The sequence below is a fragment of the Thamnophis sirtalis genome, unplaced genomic scaffold (genome assembly GCF_051295495.1).
Source record: "Thamnophis sirtalis isolate CommonGarterSnake01/CBP01778 unplaced genomic scaffold, rThaSir2_p1.2 scaffold_5, whole genome shotgun sequence".
Classification (NCBI taxonomy): Eukaryota; Metazoa; Chordata; class Lepidosauria; order Squamata; family Natricidae; genus Thamnophis; species Thamnophis sirtalis.
Genome location: NW_028261385.1, coordinates 130,246,294 through 130,266,166, shown reverse-complemented (window position 1 = coordinate 130,266,166; position 19,873 = coordinate 130,246,294). Strand labels below are relative to the sequence as shown.

The following is a 19,873-nucleotide window of genomic DNA, read 5'->3' as shown; positions in this document are numbered from 1 at the left end:
GTTATCTAAAATTCATGGTAATAGACACAATATAGGAAGAGAAGCAGAAAAAAACGTAATTTGACCTATTCTATTACAGAAGTGTAAGGTTTTATAAGAAGTTAATTCTTAAATTATATCTGTAAGTGATACTTTTGGGTACATTGTAGAATTACATAGTCAGCTATTGCCTAGCGTGAATGTTGCCCGAGAAAGGAATTAGGGAAAAGGGTGCATGGAAGAATCTGAAGGACTTAGAAATTGCAGTTATAAGTAAGAGACTTTAGTGTATTGGAATGAAAAGAGTACAAGGTCACGAAAGCCTTTTAAGATAAGAATAAGGCATGTTTTGCTGGATTTGGGGAACAAGAAACCCATGCAAAGATTTTAAGAAGCAGCAGCATCTGATTAAAGCAAGATAAGTTAATATTTATGAAGTGTTGCATAAATAAGAAAAGCAAAACAAATAGAAAAATAATAGATTGCAATAGTTCAGAGCAAGCATTCTGTGGAACTGTAAGAACTCTTAAAGACCACCAAATCTGAAAGAATGAATAAAGATTTTTTTTTGGGGGGGGGGAGATTTTCTTATAGTGATACTTATGCAATTGGAGCACCTTTAAATAGTAATTGTAATGTACAGAACAAAAATGGGATAATCTATACAGTAATAATTCAAGGGTGCTTCACACCCGACATTTAAAATGTTTTATATAACTAAGCACTTAAACTATTTAGCAGTAGTTATATTAGTAGTTATATAAACTGAGAATTGGGATCCCGTCACTTCTGTTCCTTTCTTATCTCTATTTTTTGAGATATTTGTAGGGCTGCTGTGCGCTCTGCAAATGCAGGCAATTGTGAAAAGAGGCACTAAATTTAGTGCTTCCCGTGCAATTATTTCACATATTTTGCATTGTAAATAAATTGTGGGAGTTCATATTCATGATGTTAGACTCTTTTTTAAGTTTGCTGGTACAGTAGAACCTCGGGTCATGAATGCTTTTGATCATGACCAAATCTGTTCCTTACCAAAAAATCTGCTAAATGTTTCACTCTGGTCATGAACACATCCTTGGGTGGCAATTAAACACAGCTGCAGTAATTTCCCCTTCTGCGCCATTTTTTTTTGTACACGCATGTGAAGGCAGTCTTGCTTTTGGTCACGACCAAATTGGTTTGCAACCGAAGTCCTGGAATGGTTCCACTCAAAGGTGGTATTCAGCAGGTTCTCACCAGTTCTGAAGAACCAGTAGCAAAAAATTTTAATTCGGAGAACCAGTAAATACCATCTCTGACAGGCCCCGTCACCATCTATTCTCTGCCTCCTGAGTCTCAGTTGATCGGGAGGAAATGTGGATTTTGTAGTAACCCCCTGCCACGCCCACCAAGCCACACCATGCCCACCAAGCCACGCCCACAGAACTAATAGTAAAAAAAATTGAATCCCACCACTGGTTCCACTGTATTTTACTTTTGAGTTGGGCGATTTGCATGCTAGTGATTTGCATTCCCAGGAGGGTAGGTGGAGCCATGAAAAAGTTGCCATTTCTCTTGTTTGAAAAGTTACTCACCTTTTACAAGATTTATTACTTTTAGACTGCTTATGAAAGTTTACTACTTTGTAACTTAGCAATAATAACAATAGCAATAACAGTAGACTTATATACCGCTTCATAGGCCTTCAGGCCTCTCTAAGCGGTTTACAGAGAGTCAGCATATTGCCCCCAACAATCTGGGTCCTCATTTTACCCACCTCGGAAGGATGGAAGGCTGAGTCAACCCTGAGCCGGTGAGATTTGAACCGCTGACCTGCTGATCTAGCAGTAGCCTGCAGTGCTGCATTTAACCACTGCGCCACCTTGGCTCTAGGAGAGATACACATGTTAAACTCAGGTTAACAAAACACGACATGCAATGAATGCCATATGTTGTCCAGTTTATCCCCTGATGTTGCTATTGCTATTGCTAAACCATCCATTCCCACTGTAGTCTAGCAAAGTTATTGAATGAATCCAACTATATTTTAAACCCAGGTTTACAATTACTATGCTTGGAAGGGTGAGTGTTAAAAGAAAAAAAAGTCGCCAAAAAAATAGGTGACTAGATACCATCAAAGCCAACACCAACCAGAACATAAAACTGAAAGAAGCCATGCAAGATTGGAAAATGTGGAGCTGGCCCATAGAATCGCTAAAATCAGACATGGTGAAAGGCTATCATCATCATCATCATGCTATGTAAAGATAGTCTCAACTGGACATGGGCAAGCAGATGCCACTGCCCTATTTTAGAAGATTGTTTGTGTGACCACTTTGAAACTGGTTAGCATAAGACTATACACAAACAGCAAAATCAAATAATAATCTTTTTCATTGGTATGTTTGAAGGCATCCAAGGCAGTACTGGTAAGCTTTGACTTACAATTCATTTATTAAATATTCAAAGTTGCAATGGCAATGAAAATGTGTTGTATGACCCTTTTTCATACTTATGACTCAGTGGTGGGTTGCCAATTTTGTTACTACTGGTTCGGGCGCGTGACACTTCTGTGCATGCACAGAAGCGTCTGGGTGGGTGGGCGGAGCCTCCCGCCGCTACTACCGGTTTGGCTGATCCGGGCCGAAATGGCAACAACCCACCTCTGTTATGACTGTTGTAGCATCCCCATGGTCACATAATCGAAATGAAGACATCGGCACCTGACACATATTTAAGATGGTTGCAGTGTCCTGGGGTCACGTGGTCCTCTTTTGCCACCGTCCGGCCAGCAAAGTCAACAGGGAAGCCAGATTCACTTAACAACCATGTTACTAACTTAATGACTGCAGTGATTAACAACTGGCAAGAAAGGTTGCAAAATGAGGCAACACTCACTTAGCAACAGAAATTTGGGGCTCAATTGTGGTCGCAAGTCGAGGACTACCCGTAGTTATGCAATGCCTGCCAAACAGTCAGCTGGGAATGGGTCAGTCAGCTGTTGTAAGATAAGCAGAACCAAACTGCTCCTGTATGTGTGCTTTCAAGTCAGCGCTGACACTATCTGGATTGATCCCTGCAGTTTTCTTGGCAAGGTAGGTGGGGTTTTTTTTTAGGAAGCGGTTGCCATTGCCTGCTTAAGGCGTATCGAGAAATCACCGCATTGGTGCGGTTCGCTGTATAATGGATATTCAAAAGCTGGGCTAAACCAAGCGAACGAGACAATAGAACAACCTCAAACACCGCGAGAAAAGGAACGCTCGAAAAAAGAGATTCGGTTCAACCCGGACCTTTCCTAGGCACGGAGAGGCTCGCCTTTCTAGCCTTTGACGTCTCTATGGTGAAAGGCCTTTCTCCGTTTGGGTAGGGTAGGACAATAGAGCGGCCATCCCGTTTTATAGGAAGCCCGGCGGAAGGCCTGATGAAATCAGGGGTAGGAAAAATCTGACTCCTCCCTTTCCCCCCCCCCGTCTTCTCCTGGCAACGAACGCCGTAGGTATGCTGTGACGTCATCGTGAGGAAGGAGCGGCGGGGCAGCCGTTTACCGGATGTGGGAGCGTGACGGGAGGGTAGGGGCCATCCTACCTTGAGGCTGCCCAGCTGCGGGGGCTGCCTGGTGAGTGGGATGGCGGGGCGGCGGCGGAGAGAGTCGAATCGGGAGGGGCGCGGCAGGTCTGCGGCGCTTCGATAGCGGGTCGGCCGGAGGGGAGGCGGGGGGCAGGGGCGCTGAAGAAGTGAGCCTGCTCTTAGGAAGAAAGGCTAGGGAGACGAAGCGAGACAAAGTGGTACCCCTATTGTGTTCATTCTCCTCCTCCCTGGTGTGTTTGTGTCTGTGCGTGTGTGCGTGCGCGGTGGGTCTCCTGCAGAAAAGATCGCGATGCGGAACTGAGGACGGAAAGGAAGGCGCCGTCATCCCCCCCCTCCCTCCCAAATCTCTCTGGCTGTGAGCTTGGCAAGGTATTCGTAGCTAAGATGGGGAGTAATTTATGCGTAACATAAATTGCGCTTGGACCAAAAACACCGGATGGCCAAAAGATCCTCCCGCTTCCCCGGGGTTTTTAAAGCAACCTGGGTGCCTTCCCAATCAATTTCCAGTTGCCCTTAGCCGTTGATCGTGTGCTACCTAGGAAGAAATGGGACTTGTAGTCCTTTACATCTGTGCGGGCATCAAGCTAGTGAAGGCTAATGGTCCTGGGCAGCAGACAGAATGGGAGGAAAATGGGCTGAAGTCCAGCTGAGAGAAGGGTACATATTAAATGTAAATGGAGGTGGGTTATTGTTTTTTTTAAAAAAAAACAATAGTAAAGATGTGCATACTTAAAATATAGGATTTCGAAGTGTTTGAACTAGAAGTTGGAGATCATAGGGAAAAATTGCTGATTTGATTTTTTTTTTTTAATAGGCTGGGGCAGATTTGTTAGCAGAAGAATGCCAAACTTTTTAGCTGTGCCTGGAGTTAGGAGAGTGAAATTGCTTGATTCTACTGATAAAATCTTGACTTCTTCCTGTCTCTCAGTGAATATATGTCTATGTGGCTCTCTGACTTTTTCTGTGAGATCTCCTGAGCCCCTTGTACCTGCCTTGTTCATAGTGAAGTGAAATGTACTCCATTTCACTTGTATTTTTGCCTAAGCAGGGTGAACAACTTTGGAAAGAACATTCAAAATTGCTCTTTCATATCTTCCTAATAGGAACTTTACATCAGGGTCATAAGGAAATCCCAAGTTTGAGACCCACAAAGCCTGAAAAAAAAATACAAAGAGATGCAAAGCCTGAGTGTCGGAATAAAAAACGTGAATTATTTTACTTAGCAGTAAATAAACATATTAAAAATAAAAACGTGTTAGAAAATAATAGAAATAGGGAGTTTGAATTGAATGCTCAACAATAGTACTATTTTCACTGATTCATTTAAGAATTCTGAGGTGCTTTTTACCTTCCTCCATCATAAAATTATTTCAGAACAGCTTGCATAAGATTATCTGCCAGTTTGTAATCTAAATGAGATTGTGTGAAAGGAAAAAGGCTGAGGAAAACAAGCAAGTGTGGACTCTAGTTCTTGAACTGAGGTTCATTATATGATAAACCCCTGGCTATCAGATGGGCAGATTCTCCAAAGTCACCATGAATCAAACCCTGGTTAAAGCGATAGGTTTACTTTCCTTAACCACAGGCCTGTGTGTCATCTCAATCCAGGTGATTTGGTTAACTGATTAACTCTTCTTCCAAATGAAGAGATCTAAGGTGTGAATGTTAAGCAGTTCAGGGTGACTGTCAAGATGGAGACAACTGGATGGATGGGGTGTACTTCAGTGAATTGAAAATTGTAAGAAAGCTGTATATGGAAAATTGCAACATGCTGTATTATACTAAATGAAATAAGCATTTAACAGGACTTTCAAAGGGGCTGAGAAGAAGGGAAGGAATGGTGAAGAACTTCACTTTGTTAAGCTTCAAAGAGGCCACATACCCACCACTCCCCAACCCCAGATTCTTGTATGATTAGAGATCTGAACTAAGCAGTTTGCCTCTCATTGCAAGTATTTAATTTAATCAATTTGTTCGCTACATATTTTTCTCACCCTTCCTTTTGTAACTATATGTGAATGAAAAAAACACAGATTCCTTGGTATGCCATCCTATTCAGGAATGTTTTTTTTTTTAAATCTCTCTGGTTTAAGCTTATAATGTCAGAAAAGTTGTGACAGCACTGTAAAACCAAGTCCAATAGTTTATAACAAAAAAGAACAACTTCTCCTTTCTTGCTGTTTAGTCCTGTTTAGGCTGCTTCATTTAGCGACCATTCATAGTTACAACCGTGATATAAAAGAAACTTTAGGTCCAGTTCCTGCAATGACGACCTTTGCATATCTGTAAAGCAAAGGAAAAGTGAAGTAAGATCATAAAAGAATTGCGGTTTCACTTAGCAATCTATTTGCTTAATGACTAAGTTGCTGGTCCTAATTATGATTGCTAAACAAGGACTACCTATACATGCCAGGCAACTTAGGGAGATACAGTTGCAAATCACTGGCAGCCTATCAAAAAAATGGTTATATACATATTGAACAGTCAGAGACCCAATCAATGGTCATAACTGGATTTTGAAGATTTTATAGATCTATTTCTTTTTTCAAACTTGTTGGGAGAACATTACTTTGGGGTGTTAATCTCATTTGTGTGGCAGACTATTAACATGTAATAATGTATTTTTAGAGAGGAAGAAGATGGAAAGTAATGCTGTTCTTCTGGAATCCAAATCCTCACCCATCAACCTTCTGAATGAAATGCACCAGCTGCGTCTCCTAGGTCACCTTTGTGATGTCACCGTGAGTGTAGAATATCAAGGTGTCAGAGCTGAGTTTGTTGCTCACAAAGCTGTGCTGGCAGCCACAAGCAAGTTCTTTAAAGAGGTCTTTCTTAATGAAAATGGCATGGATGGACTAAGGACCATTGTGTTACTGAATGAAGTCCAGGTAGCTGACTTTGCGTCTTTTCTGGAGTTTGTTTATACTGCCCGGGTAGAGGTAGAAGAAGATCGGGTACAGCGCATGCTGGAAGTGGCTGAGAAACTGAAATGTTTAGATTTGTCAGAGACTTGTTTTCAGTTAAAAAAACAAATGCTTGAATCGGTGTTGCTGGAATTGCAAAATTTTTCTGAGTCACAGGATCCTGGTGAGGATGGCAGGGCTCATCCTGGCACTTTAATTGAGCCCAAAACTGTGACTGAACCACAAGGGGACAATGTGGATTATTTTGCAAGTTCTGCCCTCAGAAGACCCAGGACTGGACCGGACCTCGAGTCCACCACCCTGAAATTAAAGGAAAAGTTGGACAAAAAAAAAGAAGCCCTGAAGCCCCCCTGTGCCAAAATCAGGCGGGCGAGTGGCAGGTTGGCTGGCAGAAAAGTCTTTGTGGAGATACCCAAGAAGAAGTACACAAGGCGCCTGCGAGAGCAACAGAAGTTTGCTGAAGCTGTTGTGGAGGAGAGCTGGCTTTCCAAAGACCAGGGCCCCCGTGAAAAGGGTGGGGGCGAGGAGGAGGAGGAGGAGGAGAAAGATCAAGTGTTGAGCAGTGTGAAGCTAGAGGAGAAAGGGCCTGATGGTGCTGAGGACCACCGGGAAGAAAACCTGACTAAACTGGAGGAGGATAAAAAGAACCGCAGTGGCAACTTTACTTGCAGTACTTGTGAGCGGGAATTCCTCTACGAGAAGAGCTTTCTGAAACACATCAAGCAGAGCCATGGCATCGCAGCCGAAATCATTTACCGTTGCGAAACCTGCGGCCAGACTTTTGCCAACCGGTGCAACCTCAAAAGCCACCAGCGCCACGTCCACAGCAGCGAGCGCCACTTCCCATGCGAGCTCTGTGGTAAGAAGTTCAAGCGCAAGAAGGACGTCAAGCGGCACATTCTGCAGGTTCATGAGGGTGGTGGGGAGCGTCATCACTGCCTCCAGTGTGGAAAGGGTTTGAGCTCCAAAACGGCCCTGAGGCTTCATGAAAGGACACACACAGGCGACAAGCCTTATGGGTGCACAGAGTGTGAGGCTAAGTTTTCTCAGCCTTCGGCACTTAAAACACACATGAGGTATGAACAGACGGGACGGGCCTTGTAAGCTAAATCTCCGGGCAAAAAGCTAATGCCCTCCCCGAGGCAGCTTCTTCCTGGGCAAAAAAAGTAATGAATAGGTTGGAGCTCCTCTCTGGCGGATTCAGTAATAGGGGTTTTCTTTTGAAATGGCAGGTTGCGGTCATAATCTAAAATGCTCCTGAGCCACCGTAACATACATTGGAATAAATGTAAGCCTTAGCTAAAGAACAGAGAACATTTAGAATCCTGATTATTGAATCCTGATTATTATTGTTTAGTATCCTGATTATTAGTGTTGTGGGAATGATGATAACATCCCAGTGACAGGCTGACTTGGGTAAAATACAATACTGTGTAAAAGTTAAGGAGAATTGTAGCAGGTTGTCCCATGTTGGAAAACCAGTTCGTACGATTAAACCTTGTTCAGGTAATATTTGAAATACTGTCAGGAGGGTTACAGGGGTATTTATTCTGAAACAGCCTTCTCATTCTAGTGCTCTCCAGATGGGCTGGCTGAAACTCCCAGAACTACAGCTCCTTCACCCTCTCATTTTGACATGAGTTTGGAGATAATCAGTGCTGTTTGCAGTCAGTTTACCATATTAAACATTCAGAGAGCACTTTCTTTACTTCTGATTGAATGTTTCTAATTACTTTTGGCCAGATTTCTTTTCTTCTGAAAAGAAACCAGAGTATGTTTCTCATATTACTTAAGAGTAGAAATGATACTTCCTTGATCAAGACAAGGAATTGGATTGGTCTTTTAAGAAAAAAGATATTTCTGCCTGTGCTTTTCAGTCATAGCTGGGCAAATAAAATAATAACACGTAAGAGATATGCAAAACTTTCGTCATGTTTGGAGGCTAGACTAAGCTTTTATATAATGTGACATAAATGAATGTAGCCTTTTTGGCTAGTTGGAGTCTCTTGTTATCCCTTATGTTATTGAGGAGAATTTCAGAATCTCTTTAGTTTTGATGGGTCCTGATTTATTGTTTTGCCTAAGCTGGGAATTATGGGTGAAGTCTGATATCAAAACAATTCAGCTTCAACCCACTGCTTACGAACTAGACGAAGATAATCATCATGCAAAACACTAGTAGGTTTGAATGAAATAGGCAGCTGTGCTTACCTAACGGAACAGTTAAAGACTGTCCAAGTAGAAAAGAGTCAGGTAGGGGTATTGGCAAGCTTAGGAGAAAGCTGTTTGTACTTAGCTAAGGAAGGATTGAGGACCATGGCTCAATGGCTTTTTCCATGGCTGAATGGCTGGGAAACTGTGACTAAGCGCCTTAGCAAAGATCTATCCCACTGACTTTCAAATCTAGGAATACAGGTAATTCTCGACTTAACCATTCATTTAGTGGATGTTCAAAGCTACAATAGCACTGAAAAAACTGACTTACAATCATTTTTTCCACACATATGACCATTGTAGCATCCCCATGGTCGTATGTGTGCAGTTAGCAACTGGCATTTATTTATAATGTTTGCAGTGTCTTGGGATCATGCGATCACCTTTTGAGACCTGGCAAGCAAAATCAATAGGGAAGCCAGATTCACTTCAGAACTGTATTATTAACTTAACAACTGCAGTGATTCACTTAATGACTCTGGCAAGAAAGGTTGCAAAAGGGGACAAAACTCGCTTAACAACTCTCTTAGCAACAAAAAAATTGGGCTCAATTGTAGTCATAAGTCGAGGACTACATAGAAGGTAAGAACAAGGCAGATCTACTTTATAACCTAATGGGTAACTATGAGTTCAGCCCCTATAATGTTGAGCTACAACTTCCATGATTCCCCCAGGCGATATAACTGACATCCATGGTGATTAAGAATTGCAGGAACCGTGGTCCAATTTCATCTGGAAGGCATAGAATTGGAGAAAGCTACTTCAGGGTTTTGTTTTTATGCTTCCTGTTACATTGCTGCTGATCCTAGCCTGTGAATCATCGGAGATAATTCTGCTTATTCTTGGAAATAGAGAAGAAGTTTGGATATACAAGGGTTGAATGAAAAATAAGCAGCTCCATAAATTTTAGTTTAAATGGGAATATTTTAATCAATGAAACAGGGAAATCATCCTTGAAATGCTCTGCACTTCTCCACATAATCACTAGCATTTACTACACACTGTTGCCAATGATGGACAAGCTTCTTAAAACAGTCACACAAAATGTGTCTTTGGCCTAGTCCCAATAGTCTTTCCCCCTTCTTCATTTGAGTCAGAGAGATGCCTAAGAAGATATTCTTTCGATTGTGGGGAAAGGTGGAAGTTGCATGATTCCAAGTCTGGACTATATTGCAGATCGGCTAATGCAGTGAGGTCAAGCTTTGCCATTGTCTCTTGGGTGGCCCAAGGATCAAGACCTAGGGGTTGACGCCTTCAGAGTTGCATTCATATCTACTTGTCCTTCCAAACGCCATTTAATTGGGTGGGTTTTCAGCATTTTGAGTTGATCGTGGTGCTAGGTTCAAGGAACACACAAATACCACATAAGTAGACAGAAAAGCGGTAACTATGTTTTCCTGACAAAGCCTGTGTTTTGATTTTTTTTTTCCCAAGGTAAAATTTTGTAATGATATTCCATGGACCGATGTTTCATTTCTGAACCTCATTGACGTGCCCATGTTTCACTGAAGTTCATAACACAGTGAAGAAACTTTTCCATTATCTTCATTCTTACAATATGACAATGATTGCTGGCAAATTTCAACCCTTGAAAGCTTTTGTCTTTGCTATCAGCGTGAGAGGAATGCATCTTGCACGTTATGTGGGTCACGTTACTGATACATTAAAGTATATCAGTGATGTGACTGACCCACACATTCCTGTTACAATGCTATGGTTGTGTCCCTTTGACTGATTCACCAATTCTCTTTGATGTGTTTATCAACCTTTCTCATGTGAAGCTCCCGCTGTCATAGCTTATCTATGGTACTTTGTTCTTGATTATACAAATCAACCTTTCCCATCTGTACCTTTTTTGGCTCAGCTATGTGGAGTAGGCATATCAAAGCAATAATAACCCCCAACAATCAACATTTGTTGTGCATTTCAGTTGGAGGGATTCCTTTGGAAATCAAAACTTAAAAAGTGCAATCTCAGCAGGCTTCCATTTTACGAAATGGGGGCGGGGTAGGAAATGCTGAAGGAAATATCTAACATCTACTACACTAGTATTATCACCATTGTTAACTTATGTAACATCGGAAGCCTTGCTTTTCATTCAACCCTTGTAAGGTAGGAGAGAAAAATGGAGAATTTAATGGGGTTTAGATACGTCACCTCTATTCCTAAAGCAGATATCTGTGGTGGAATTTGATTACAAAGTTATAGGAACATTTTGGTCCTTCATGCTTCTTGATTCAGGAATAATCGTTATTTTAAGGGCAGAGTATGAAATACTACCTGAATTCGGAGAGGAGGTGACCTATAATCCACATGCACTAGCATTTTTTTTTATTTAAGAGAATCAAAATGCTTTTGATATATAGCTTCTGTAAGTAATTTTTCCCAGCTTTTGAAAAGTGAAATATTTGCAGTATTTGCAATATTTGTGGTACTAAACACAAAAAGACATTAATCTGAAAGTTTAATTTTCAGTTGTGATTCATTTCCCAAGTTAAATTTTAATCACGTTTGTTCCCTTTTTATTGCAGGTTAATTTAGACCACTGTTGCTTTTGATTTTAAGAAAATAATTTTCGTTTGACCATTCTCTTGTCCATTTTGAAATTTATTTCTGGTGTCTTCTCTTTTGAGGGGAAGTATGCCTAGACTTAAGCCTAGACTGTTATTCTCTGAATTTTGCTTTTAAAAAAGTCTTTTTAACATGAAATAATCTCACCCTGCCATTCAACATCATGCACAAGTGATACACTAGGTATAACATTTCCCAGTCAGTATTAGAGATCCTTATTCTAGACTGGAAATCTTAAGAGTCATCCTAGTAAATGCCATTGATTGCTATCCACTGATTTATGTCTCAGTGATGCTGAGGAGCAAATATAATACATGTCCTGATTTGTGTTATTCTTCTCTTATTTCAGAATCCACACAGGCGAAAAACCATTTGTTTGTGATGATTGTGGAGCAAAATTTACACAAAATCACATGCTTATATACCATAAAAGGTGCCATACAGGTAGTAGGATAATACTGCATTTTTACACTCCTTTTTTTTTATTCAGTGACTGATATGTGCAATGTATAATCTGTTTTGATGTATGTTATTACTATACGTATGAGCTGATGGGGTTAAGGTTAATGTTCTTGAAGATCAATGGCTATCAAATTTTATTATTGTGTCAATTTAAAATTATTACCTGGTTCTCATTAGTTTAGAAAAAATGTTGTATACCTTTACTCTGGATAGTCCAGTCTGTTTTCCAGAACTATTTGGCTCAGAGCTATTATTGGGATCAATAGAAATTCAGTTTTCCACTTTCAAGAAACCGATCAAATGATAAGAGTAGGTTGTTATTATATCTTGTTAAATGTTATGATTTGTTATTTAGAGATTTTCCTGTTAGCAGTATCACCAAACCATGAAATAATTATACTAGCGAATAAGGATATCTTTTGTTCACATAAAATGTTGTCCCACGGATAACTGAATCCTAATTCATTCACATAACTCAGTTGGATAGATTTTTTTTTTTTAACCTGAAACCATTAAAATCTTATGAAGAGATTCCTAAGTTGTGCTAGCCTAAACCATAGTTGGCTAGTTCGCAGTTCAGTGTATGATGTGAAAACAGCCTTATTTTCTACTTTAGTCGCATTAATGAGATTCTGCTAAACCAACAAAACGAGGATAAGCTCCTTTTTTTGTTTACATTAAAACAATGCACAGAAAGATATGTGCTGTTGGAAATGCCACAATGTATTATTGTGTTAAGAAGGGATATGTATTGGCAATCTTGCTATTCTTCATAACTCCATAATCAAGCATACGTACAAACTGTATCTCCATTAGCTAACTGCCAAGTTGGATCCAATATCCAATATTGCTGTGGTTTTATCTCAATCTCATGTTAATCTTAAATCCTACAATAATTTTGAGTATGAGATAATAGTAGGCTTTTTGTAGCCACTATAAAAATCTAATGAATCTAATTACGTGTCACTCTGAAGTAAGAACTGTTTTGCGAAGTATTTTTATTTCATACTTTTAAAAATGTTGACTATAAAAAGTTCTCCATCCATCCATCATTAATTATGGGACACATTTCAGAGAAATCTTTTTGGCCACGTTAACTTTGTAGAGATGTCAGTATAAAATATTCAAGGAGAACTTGTTTTTTATAACTAACACTAGCACTTAGACTTATATACTGCTTCACAGTGCTTTTACAGCCCTCTCTAGGCCGTTTTACAGAGTCAGCCTATTGCCCCCAACAATCTGGGTCCTCATTTTACTCACCTCGAAAGGATGGAAGGCTGAGAACCTTGAGCCTGGTGAGATTCGAACTGCCAAACTGCTGGCAGCCGGTGATCAGCAGAAGTATCCTGCGGTATTGCACTCTAACCACTGCGCTACTCTAACCACTGCACCACTCTTAACTATAACTATTACTTAACTATAACTATTCCAGAACTATGACAGACAAAGCAGAAGTGGATGGCCTTGTGTGCAAACTCATATTCATGTGTGTGGGTTGAACTTGGCATCAGCAAAAAACAGTCTTTCTGCTTTTTTCCCCTTCCAATTCCTTTATGCTCTAGGAGAGCGGCCTTTCATGTGTGAGACATGTGGGAAGAGCTTTGCCTCCAAGGAGTATTTGAAACACCATAATCGAATCCACACTGGATCCAAGCCCTTTAAATGTGAAATTTGCTTCAGGACATTTGCGCAGAGGAATTCACTCTATCAGCACATCAAAGTTCATACAGGTAGGAAGCTACAAAAACAATTTAGGAAAATGTTTGGCTTTAAAACTTTTTTTTAATAAAAATTAAGAGTGTTCTCTGAAGCTTTCTTGCTAGCTGATGCCAATCCTCTTGTAGCCCTTAGTTTTATCAGTGATGGTAGCATCTTTTACAATTTCCAGGTTTCCATAGTGCTATCCGCCAGATTGCCTGTGTTTCAGCCTGAATTCACTACTATACTGAATTATACCATATTGTGTTGGGTTTTTGCCCAGCCAATCCCAGTGATTTGTAAATCATCATTTGTGGCTTTATGAATCAGACTGTTGTAATCTCTTACGTCGAACAAACTGTAGCTGAGTTCAAATTGATTGTGAGAAATAATTGTTTCAAATGTAATATTTGAGATTGTTTGAATCTGGCATACACAATCTAGAAGCATACTCTTATCTTCAGCAGCTTGAAATTCCAGATCTCATATTTTTGACTGTTTTCTTGAGGTATTGTTATTTAGTTTTAGAACTTATGTAAAGAAGAGATAATATTTTAGGTTATTTATGCAGAAATATTAAAAATTCAAATGGTCTCGCCAACTTTTAAGCAGCACTATAAATATTCCCAATGTCTTTGAATCTAATTTTTATACTTTAAACTCTTGAGAAAATAATAGGTGTACTTTTGTCTCATTTTCCTCTACTTGATTGCTTTTATTTCTTGTCCCTAAAAGTAAACTTTGTCTGCTTTTGTTTACTTCTTCATTTTTTTAAAACACATGCATCTATAAATCTGTTCCTCTGCTTATGATCTTCACTGATTCCTGCTCCTTTTTATAGCTTTAACAATTTGGGGGTGTTAGTGTTGTGTTTGCATACCTGCAAATTCTCCAACTCCTGTTTAGCTTTCATATATTATTCCCTGAAATTCTGTTCTTCAGACCTTTAGGCGTTTTCCTCTTTAAAGTATATAAAGATCTATTTCATTGCATTCTTAACTGCATCACCAGCTTTGCATCTTTTGAAAAGATTCTCCAGATTCTCTCTTCAAGAGATTAGGACTATTCTTTTTCTATAATCCCCAATTGGTAACATTTTGTTTTTGCTTTTATTTGGAGGTGTAAATATGCTGAGAAGCACAACCTCAGCAAGGTGGCAGTGTAACCAAAGCTTTCTGTCAGGTTATTCGTGCATCTCATTGGCAAAACTTCCCCTGATTTTTGTAGGTGCTTTATCTTACAGGTGAGCGTCCATACTGCTGTGATCAGTGTGGCAAACAGTTTACTCAACTCAATGCTCTGCAACGTCATCATCGGATCCACACAGGAGAGAAGCCATTCATGTGCAATGCCTGTGGGCGGACATTTACCGACAAATCTACTCTTCGGCGTCACACCTCAGTAAGGGGGAAATGGGCACTTCTGTGAAAATTGCTTTTTGTGTACTTCCAGTTATTGTTATTGTTGCATTAAAGGATAGGAAAGGTTACCTTGTATGGATCCCACAATATTATATATATCAGCGGTTCTCAACCTTCTTAATGCCGTGACCCTTTAATACAGTTCCTTAAGTTGTAGTGACCCCGAACCAACGCTCTGTCGTGCCAAAACCCCGCCCCTCAGCTCTGATTGGCTTGGAACCCAATAACCGAAAGCCAATTTCTTCCCCCCCTTCCCCCCCACATATAGACTCCCTTTTTTTTTACGTTCGCGTTTCTCCTCCTACTTCCCTGTGTGTGCGCCTGCATGTATTTGTGGGTGTGTGCGCGTATGCATGTGTGTGCGCGAGAGAGAGCGACACAGCACGCTTTAGTCTAAAAAGTTAAAAGAGTTCCAATGGTCTTAGTTGACCCCTGTGAAAAGGTCGTTTGACCCCCAAAGGGGTCGCAACCCACAGGTTGAGAACCGCTGATATATATGGTGGCCTTGGATAATGAGATTAAAGTAAGAACTTTTCATGGATGAGCATTTTATGCAGATTTAAAAAATGGGAACCTTTCAGATATTAGCAGAGGGTATTTCGATTTCTATTGATAAAATACCTTCCTTATTGATGGTTGGGTTTCTGATTGGTGACATCTGCCAAATCAGGCTGTTCGGAATTACAGTGACAATTTTGATTTTGGTTTTGAACATCCACAAAAACTCATCCCAACACAATTAAGAAATGTGACACCGAGTTTCAAATATAGAGCCTGATCTTTGCCATCAAAAAGCCCACAAGCTTTTCCTTGAAGGAGAAAACAATTTACACATAAACGAATGCGCAGGCAGGTTCTACTATTTGAGATTATTTTTAGTTTGCTTGTAATGTTTCGCGCCTTCCCTTCACTTGGGAAAAATGTGTCCCGCTTCTTGCTATCTCAACATTTTAATTGCCACTGTTCTTCCCCGAATTCTACAGTTTCTTCACTGTGAACTTTGTCACTTGAATATAAACCAATTCTCCAAAATATTCTGCTATATTTGAATGAATAGCTATAGGTTAGCTATTACTTAACCAAGAATCTCCTCCGTACTGTATCAGAGTTTTAAAGCTCTGTGAATGGGTTGGTTTGTTACAGCCTTTCAGACTATAGAAAGTGCTGTAGAATCCAGTGGGTACTAATGAGTGATTTCATATGGGCAATCTTTTTTCTTTAATAGATTCATGATAAGAACACACCCTGGAAGTCTTTCCTTGTAGTTATTGAAGGTGCTTCAAAGAATGATGAGGATCATAAGACTGAGGTTCCTGATGAGGAATACGATGAACCTCGTCCCAAGTTATCAGAAAAGCTGCTGCCATTCTCTGAGAATGGGCACTATCAAAGTTTGATGGCTGTTCAAGACAGCATGACTGTCGGGCATGAAAATGGATCTTCCTCTGTAACAGACTGTAAATTGAGGCCTGTAGGGGGGTCCCAAGAAGCCCCCATAGCTACAGCTTTGCATGATCTGACAGTGTTGCACGCCCAGACAGACTCACTTCAGCCGCCTCTTCACAACTTGGTGAACACGGAATAGGTTGCATCAGTTGAGTGGAGAAGTTCCACAAGGGAAAAGTTACTTTATATTGTGTAAAACTAAAGTAGTACAGTAACCTGTAAAAAAAAGGTGCTGTTAGAATCCTGTGCTCTACCCAAATTAGTTGAATTTAAATGGATGAAGTCAGTACTTAGCCCATTTGTCAAAGAGAAAAGTGCTCTCTTTATGTTTTATCTGCATAATGTAAAGTAGGGTCCAGATCACAGTCACTATAAAAGGAAATGCAGGTTCTGTTTGAGTCCAGATTTTTCTTTTTTTTTCTTTTCTTCTGGGCATTATATCCTGTTAGTTTCCTTTTTAAAGAAATATCTTATTTAACATTGTTTTCATATTGTATGCAGAAGAATGTGAAATAGTGCACCACAATCTCTCTCTCTGTGGGTCTAATACATTATGCAGTATAATTTTTTTTCAAAGAAATCTCAGATGGTAGGAAATACCTAGCACTGTTTTTGTAAACTGCAGAACTGCTTTTCTGATGGAATTCAGAAAAATCACCCTTTGAATCCAACTATGCCCCCTTGGCTGTTGCAATGAAGTCCTGGGTTTCTCCTCCCTCAATTAACCCTTTTGCACCTGTCAAAAATCTGCAGCCAATCAATGTTTTGGCTGTTCTCCAGAACTGATGTGTACAATCACCACAAAGGGCGAGAAAGGGAAAACCACCTTGTTTGTCCCTACAATTTGGATTTTGACATAGCTTTGTAAAAGAAATGGAGCACCCTTAAAATAATGTAATCAATATAACAGATTACTTCTTTTTTTTGGGGGGGGGGTGTACTTGGAAACAGGTTTTTAAAAAATTGCAGCTTTGTTCTAGAGCTAAATTCTTCAGTCCCTACTGATCTGTCCACTTGATAGTGATGTCTACTACAGAGGTAAGGAACTGAAAGCTTTCCATAGATAATGCTAAATTACAGATCACAGTGCCAACCAGCATTCGTATTAATGAGACTTGAGAATTGTTATCTGGCAACATCTAGAGATTTATAGGTTCCCAACCTGTTTTATAAATTCATCATCTTAATGGCATCCACCTAGGTGTCTTCTCACTGCTGTACATTCTTTTCCCAGAATCTCTCTTTAGAAGGTACTGCACATGGTTCTTGGTTCCCCCACCCCCCCGCCTGCCAGAAGTTATTTCCCAGTTGCTGCCGTGTTCTACTTACTGGTATTTGCATATGGAGAAGAGTGTTCTATATCTTGAAAAAATGCACGGGCAGGACTCTCGTAGAACAGATTGCTCCAAGATATTAAAAATGGTGTCTTTTTAAAGATGGGACACATCTTGTTGTAGATAATTTATTGTATATTTTCTTGCTTTGCCCCATTATATTAATATTTTGAATTAAGAAAGTTAAAATCATCAGATTTCTGGCAGTGGTTCCTGAAATATTCTGGATGTAATTTTCCTGCTTTGGATTTATGTTTGCACGAAACACTTCCATCTCTTGTGGCAAATTAAGTTATAATTTCGGCTGACATTCTAAGCAATGCAAAAGAGAAATTTAGATAGGGAGACCTATTTGCAAACCTGTAGATTTTTACAAATATATTCACCCAATTATGTTTCAGTGCTCATAGCTCAGGAAACCCTGCAGTGTAACCAAGATAAAATAGTTGCTCCAAATGTGAAAGTAAGTTTCCTATATCACACAGAATGCAGGATGAAAACTTTTAACTCAAAAAGCATCAGTAATGTGCCTTTTTTACTTTTAAAATCAGGAAATAAGAAGTGCCAAAGCCTATGTGAATCTGAAATTCCACCTATATCCTGAATTTGCTAGTATTCTGGGTTTTAATCGTTATATTCAGAAACTATGCTTAGTATTATTTAAGACTTCAAAAAATACCAACTTGTTGTATGTTTCTTTCCAAATCACATGTATTGCGAATTTCGTGGTGTCTTTCTACATTGGGGAACTAAGGTGTAAGTTAAAGTGTTGTAGTTTCTGTCATTCCATGTGCACTCACAAATTTTCTTTGGAAGATTGTGGGAACCTTAAAGATGCAGCAGCTTTCAGAGAGCTACAAGATGCAGAAGACAACAAAGTAGGGGGAAATCCCCTTTCGAAAGTAGAAATCTGCTCACAAAAGATTTAGTATCAATCTTTTTAGGCATTTTCTGCCCCTTTGAGAAATTGGTGCAACTAGTAATGTGTGTGTTGGGCCCTGGACTCTTCATGACAAAAGAATGTGGTAAATTTGAGAGAGGCACAATTGTTTTGTCTTAAGGGACAGGATTTTCACAGAAGTTATCTTGGCATGCAAGATATCATTTTCCTCAAGGCATTTGTGGATTCAGAGAATATGCCAGCTGCTTTTACTCCGTTACTTTTCAAAGTTGATTTATTCTCGCAATGGATCCGATTTTGAATATTGGTTGTACCCTTTGGTAAAGTTTTGGATTCGTTTAGTTGTGCATCCTCAAAATTTCCTCTTTCCTTACATCAACTTCAAAATCACTTTGTAGAGGGGAGGAATAATTTAGGCCAACTTTTCTATATTTGCTTTTCAAATTCTTGCCCCAATATTTTATTTGTTCAGAAGGAAAAGCAATAAAAAGTTCCTATATATAATTTTTTAAAGGTAAACTCTGTAGTAAGAGCTTTATGTCATTTCTTCCGTTTGGTAAAATGAATGTTTTTAGAAATACTATCCAGGGGTTATATTTACATATTTATTTTGTATACCATGTGCTCCTTTTGACTTGCATTTTAATGACCAGTTGCAATACATTTGTAGGGTATATTTCAACCTTAAGTACCGATAGGGATCATTATTTTATACTGTATAAATATGTGAAAGTAGATGGACTTAAATAAATTGATTGGCCTTATTGAAAAATTAAAGAATGCCATCTTTTTTGCAAGATACTTATTTAGAGAAAGAGGTTACATTTCTTGGAAAATATCGCGATCCAGAAGGCTGAGTAATGTGTAAATGTAATTTACGTGCACTGTAAGCATTCATGTTTGTCTTCAAAAGTAATGGAACTGCTCTCTACTAAAGGATGCGTTTTCACAGCACACTAAGCCAGTGTTTCTCAACCTTGGCAACTTGAAGTCCGGACATCTTCAAGTTGCCAAGGTTGAGAAACACTGCACTAAGCCATAATGTGTTTTTTTGGTGTGAATTCAGCCATTACAGAAGGATCTGTAAACCACTTAGGTCTTAAAGCAAAACCAGCCACTGTGTTGCAATATACAACTACACTGGAGAATTTTTAGTTTGTTATAATTAGAAAAGAACATAAGGGGACCTAGTCCTACCTGCCAATTACTAATTTCTGGGCTGAAAGTGTTGAAATGGCATCTGTTCAGATTGGTGTGCTGTTTCATGCTAAATTAAGATCACTTTCAGCAAAGATAATTGAATAAACCACACTTGATTGGATTTAGAATACTTTTGAGACTCTTCATGCTTAC

At 39.5% G+C, this 19,873-nt stretch overlaps 1 protein-coding gene across 2 annotated transcripts; it reads left to right on the top strand.

The window, feature by feature from the left end:
* Positions 1-3,483: 3,483 nt before the first annotated feature.
* GZF1 (GDNF inducible zinc finger protein 1) lies at positions 3,484-19,310 on the top strand. 2 transcript variants are annotated; one of them, XM_087716889.1, is made up of 6 exons: positions 3,484-3,574; positions 6,175-7,546; positions 11,605-11,699; positions 13,283-13,450; positions 14,662-14,819; positions 16,065-19,310. In XM_087716889.1, the coding sequence occupies exons 2-6, from the start codon at positions 6,186-6,188 to the stop codon at positions 16,422-16,424; spliced, it is 2,142 nt and encodes a 713-aa protein (XP_087573015.1). In that variant the 5' UTR covers positions 3,484-3,574; positions 6,175-6,185; the 3' UTR covers positions 16,425-19,310. The 2 variants fall into 2 exon arrangements, with proteins under 2 accessions (XP_087573015.1, XP_087573016.1); XM_087716890.1 differs by lacking the exon at positions 3,484-3,574 and adding an exon at positions 4,403-5,386.
* Positions 19,311-19,873: the final 563 nt, after the last annotated feature.

Excerpts from the sequence above, each read along its gene's own strand:
- GZF1 (XM_087716889.1), top strand. The coding sequence starts at position 6,186 with ATGGAAAGTAATGCTGTTCTTCTGGAATCCAAATCCTCACCCATCAAC. Across the intron at positions 13,451-14,661 it reads GCACATCAAAGTTCATACAG|GTGAGCGTCCATACTGCTGT; the intron begins GTAGGAAGCTAC and ends TTTATCTTACAG. Across the intron at positions 14,820-16,064 it reads CTCTTCGGCGTCACACCTCA|ATTCATGATAAGAACACACC; the intron begins GTAAGGGGGAAA and ends TTTCTTTAATAG.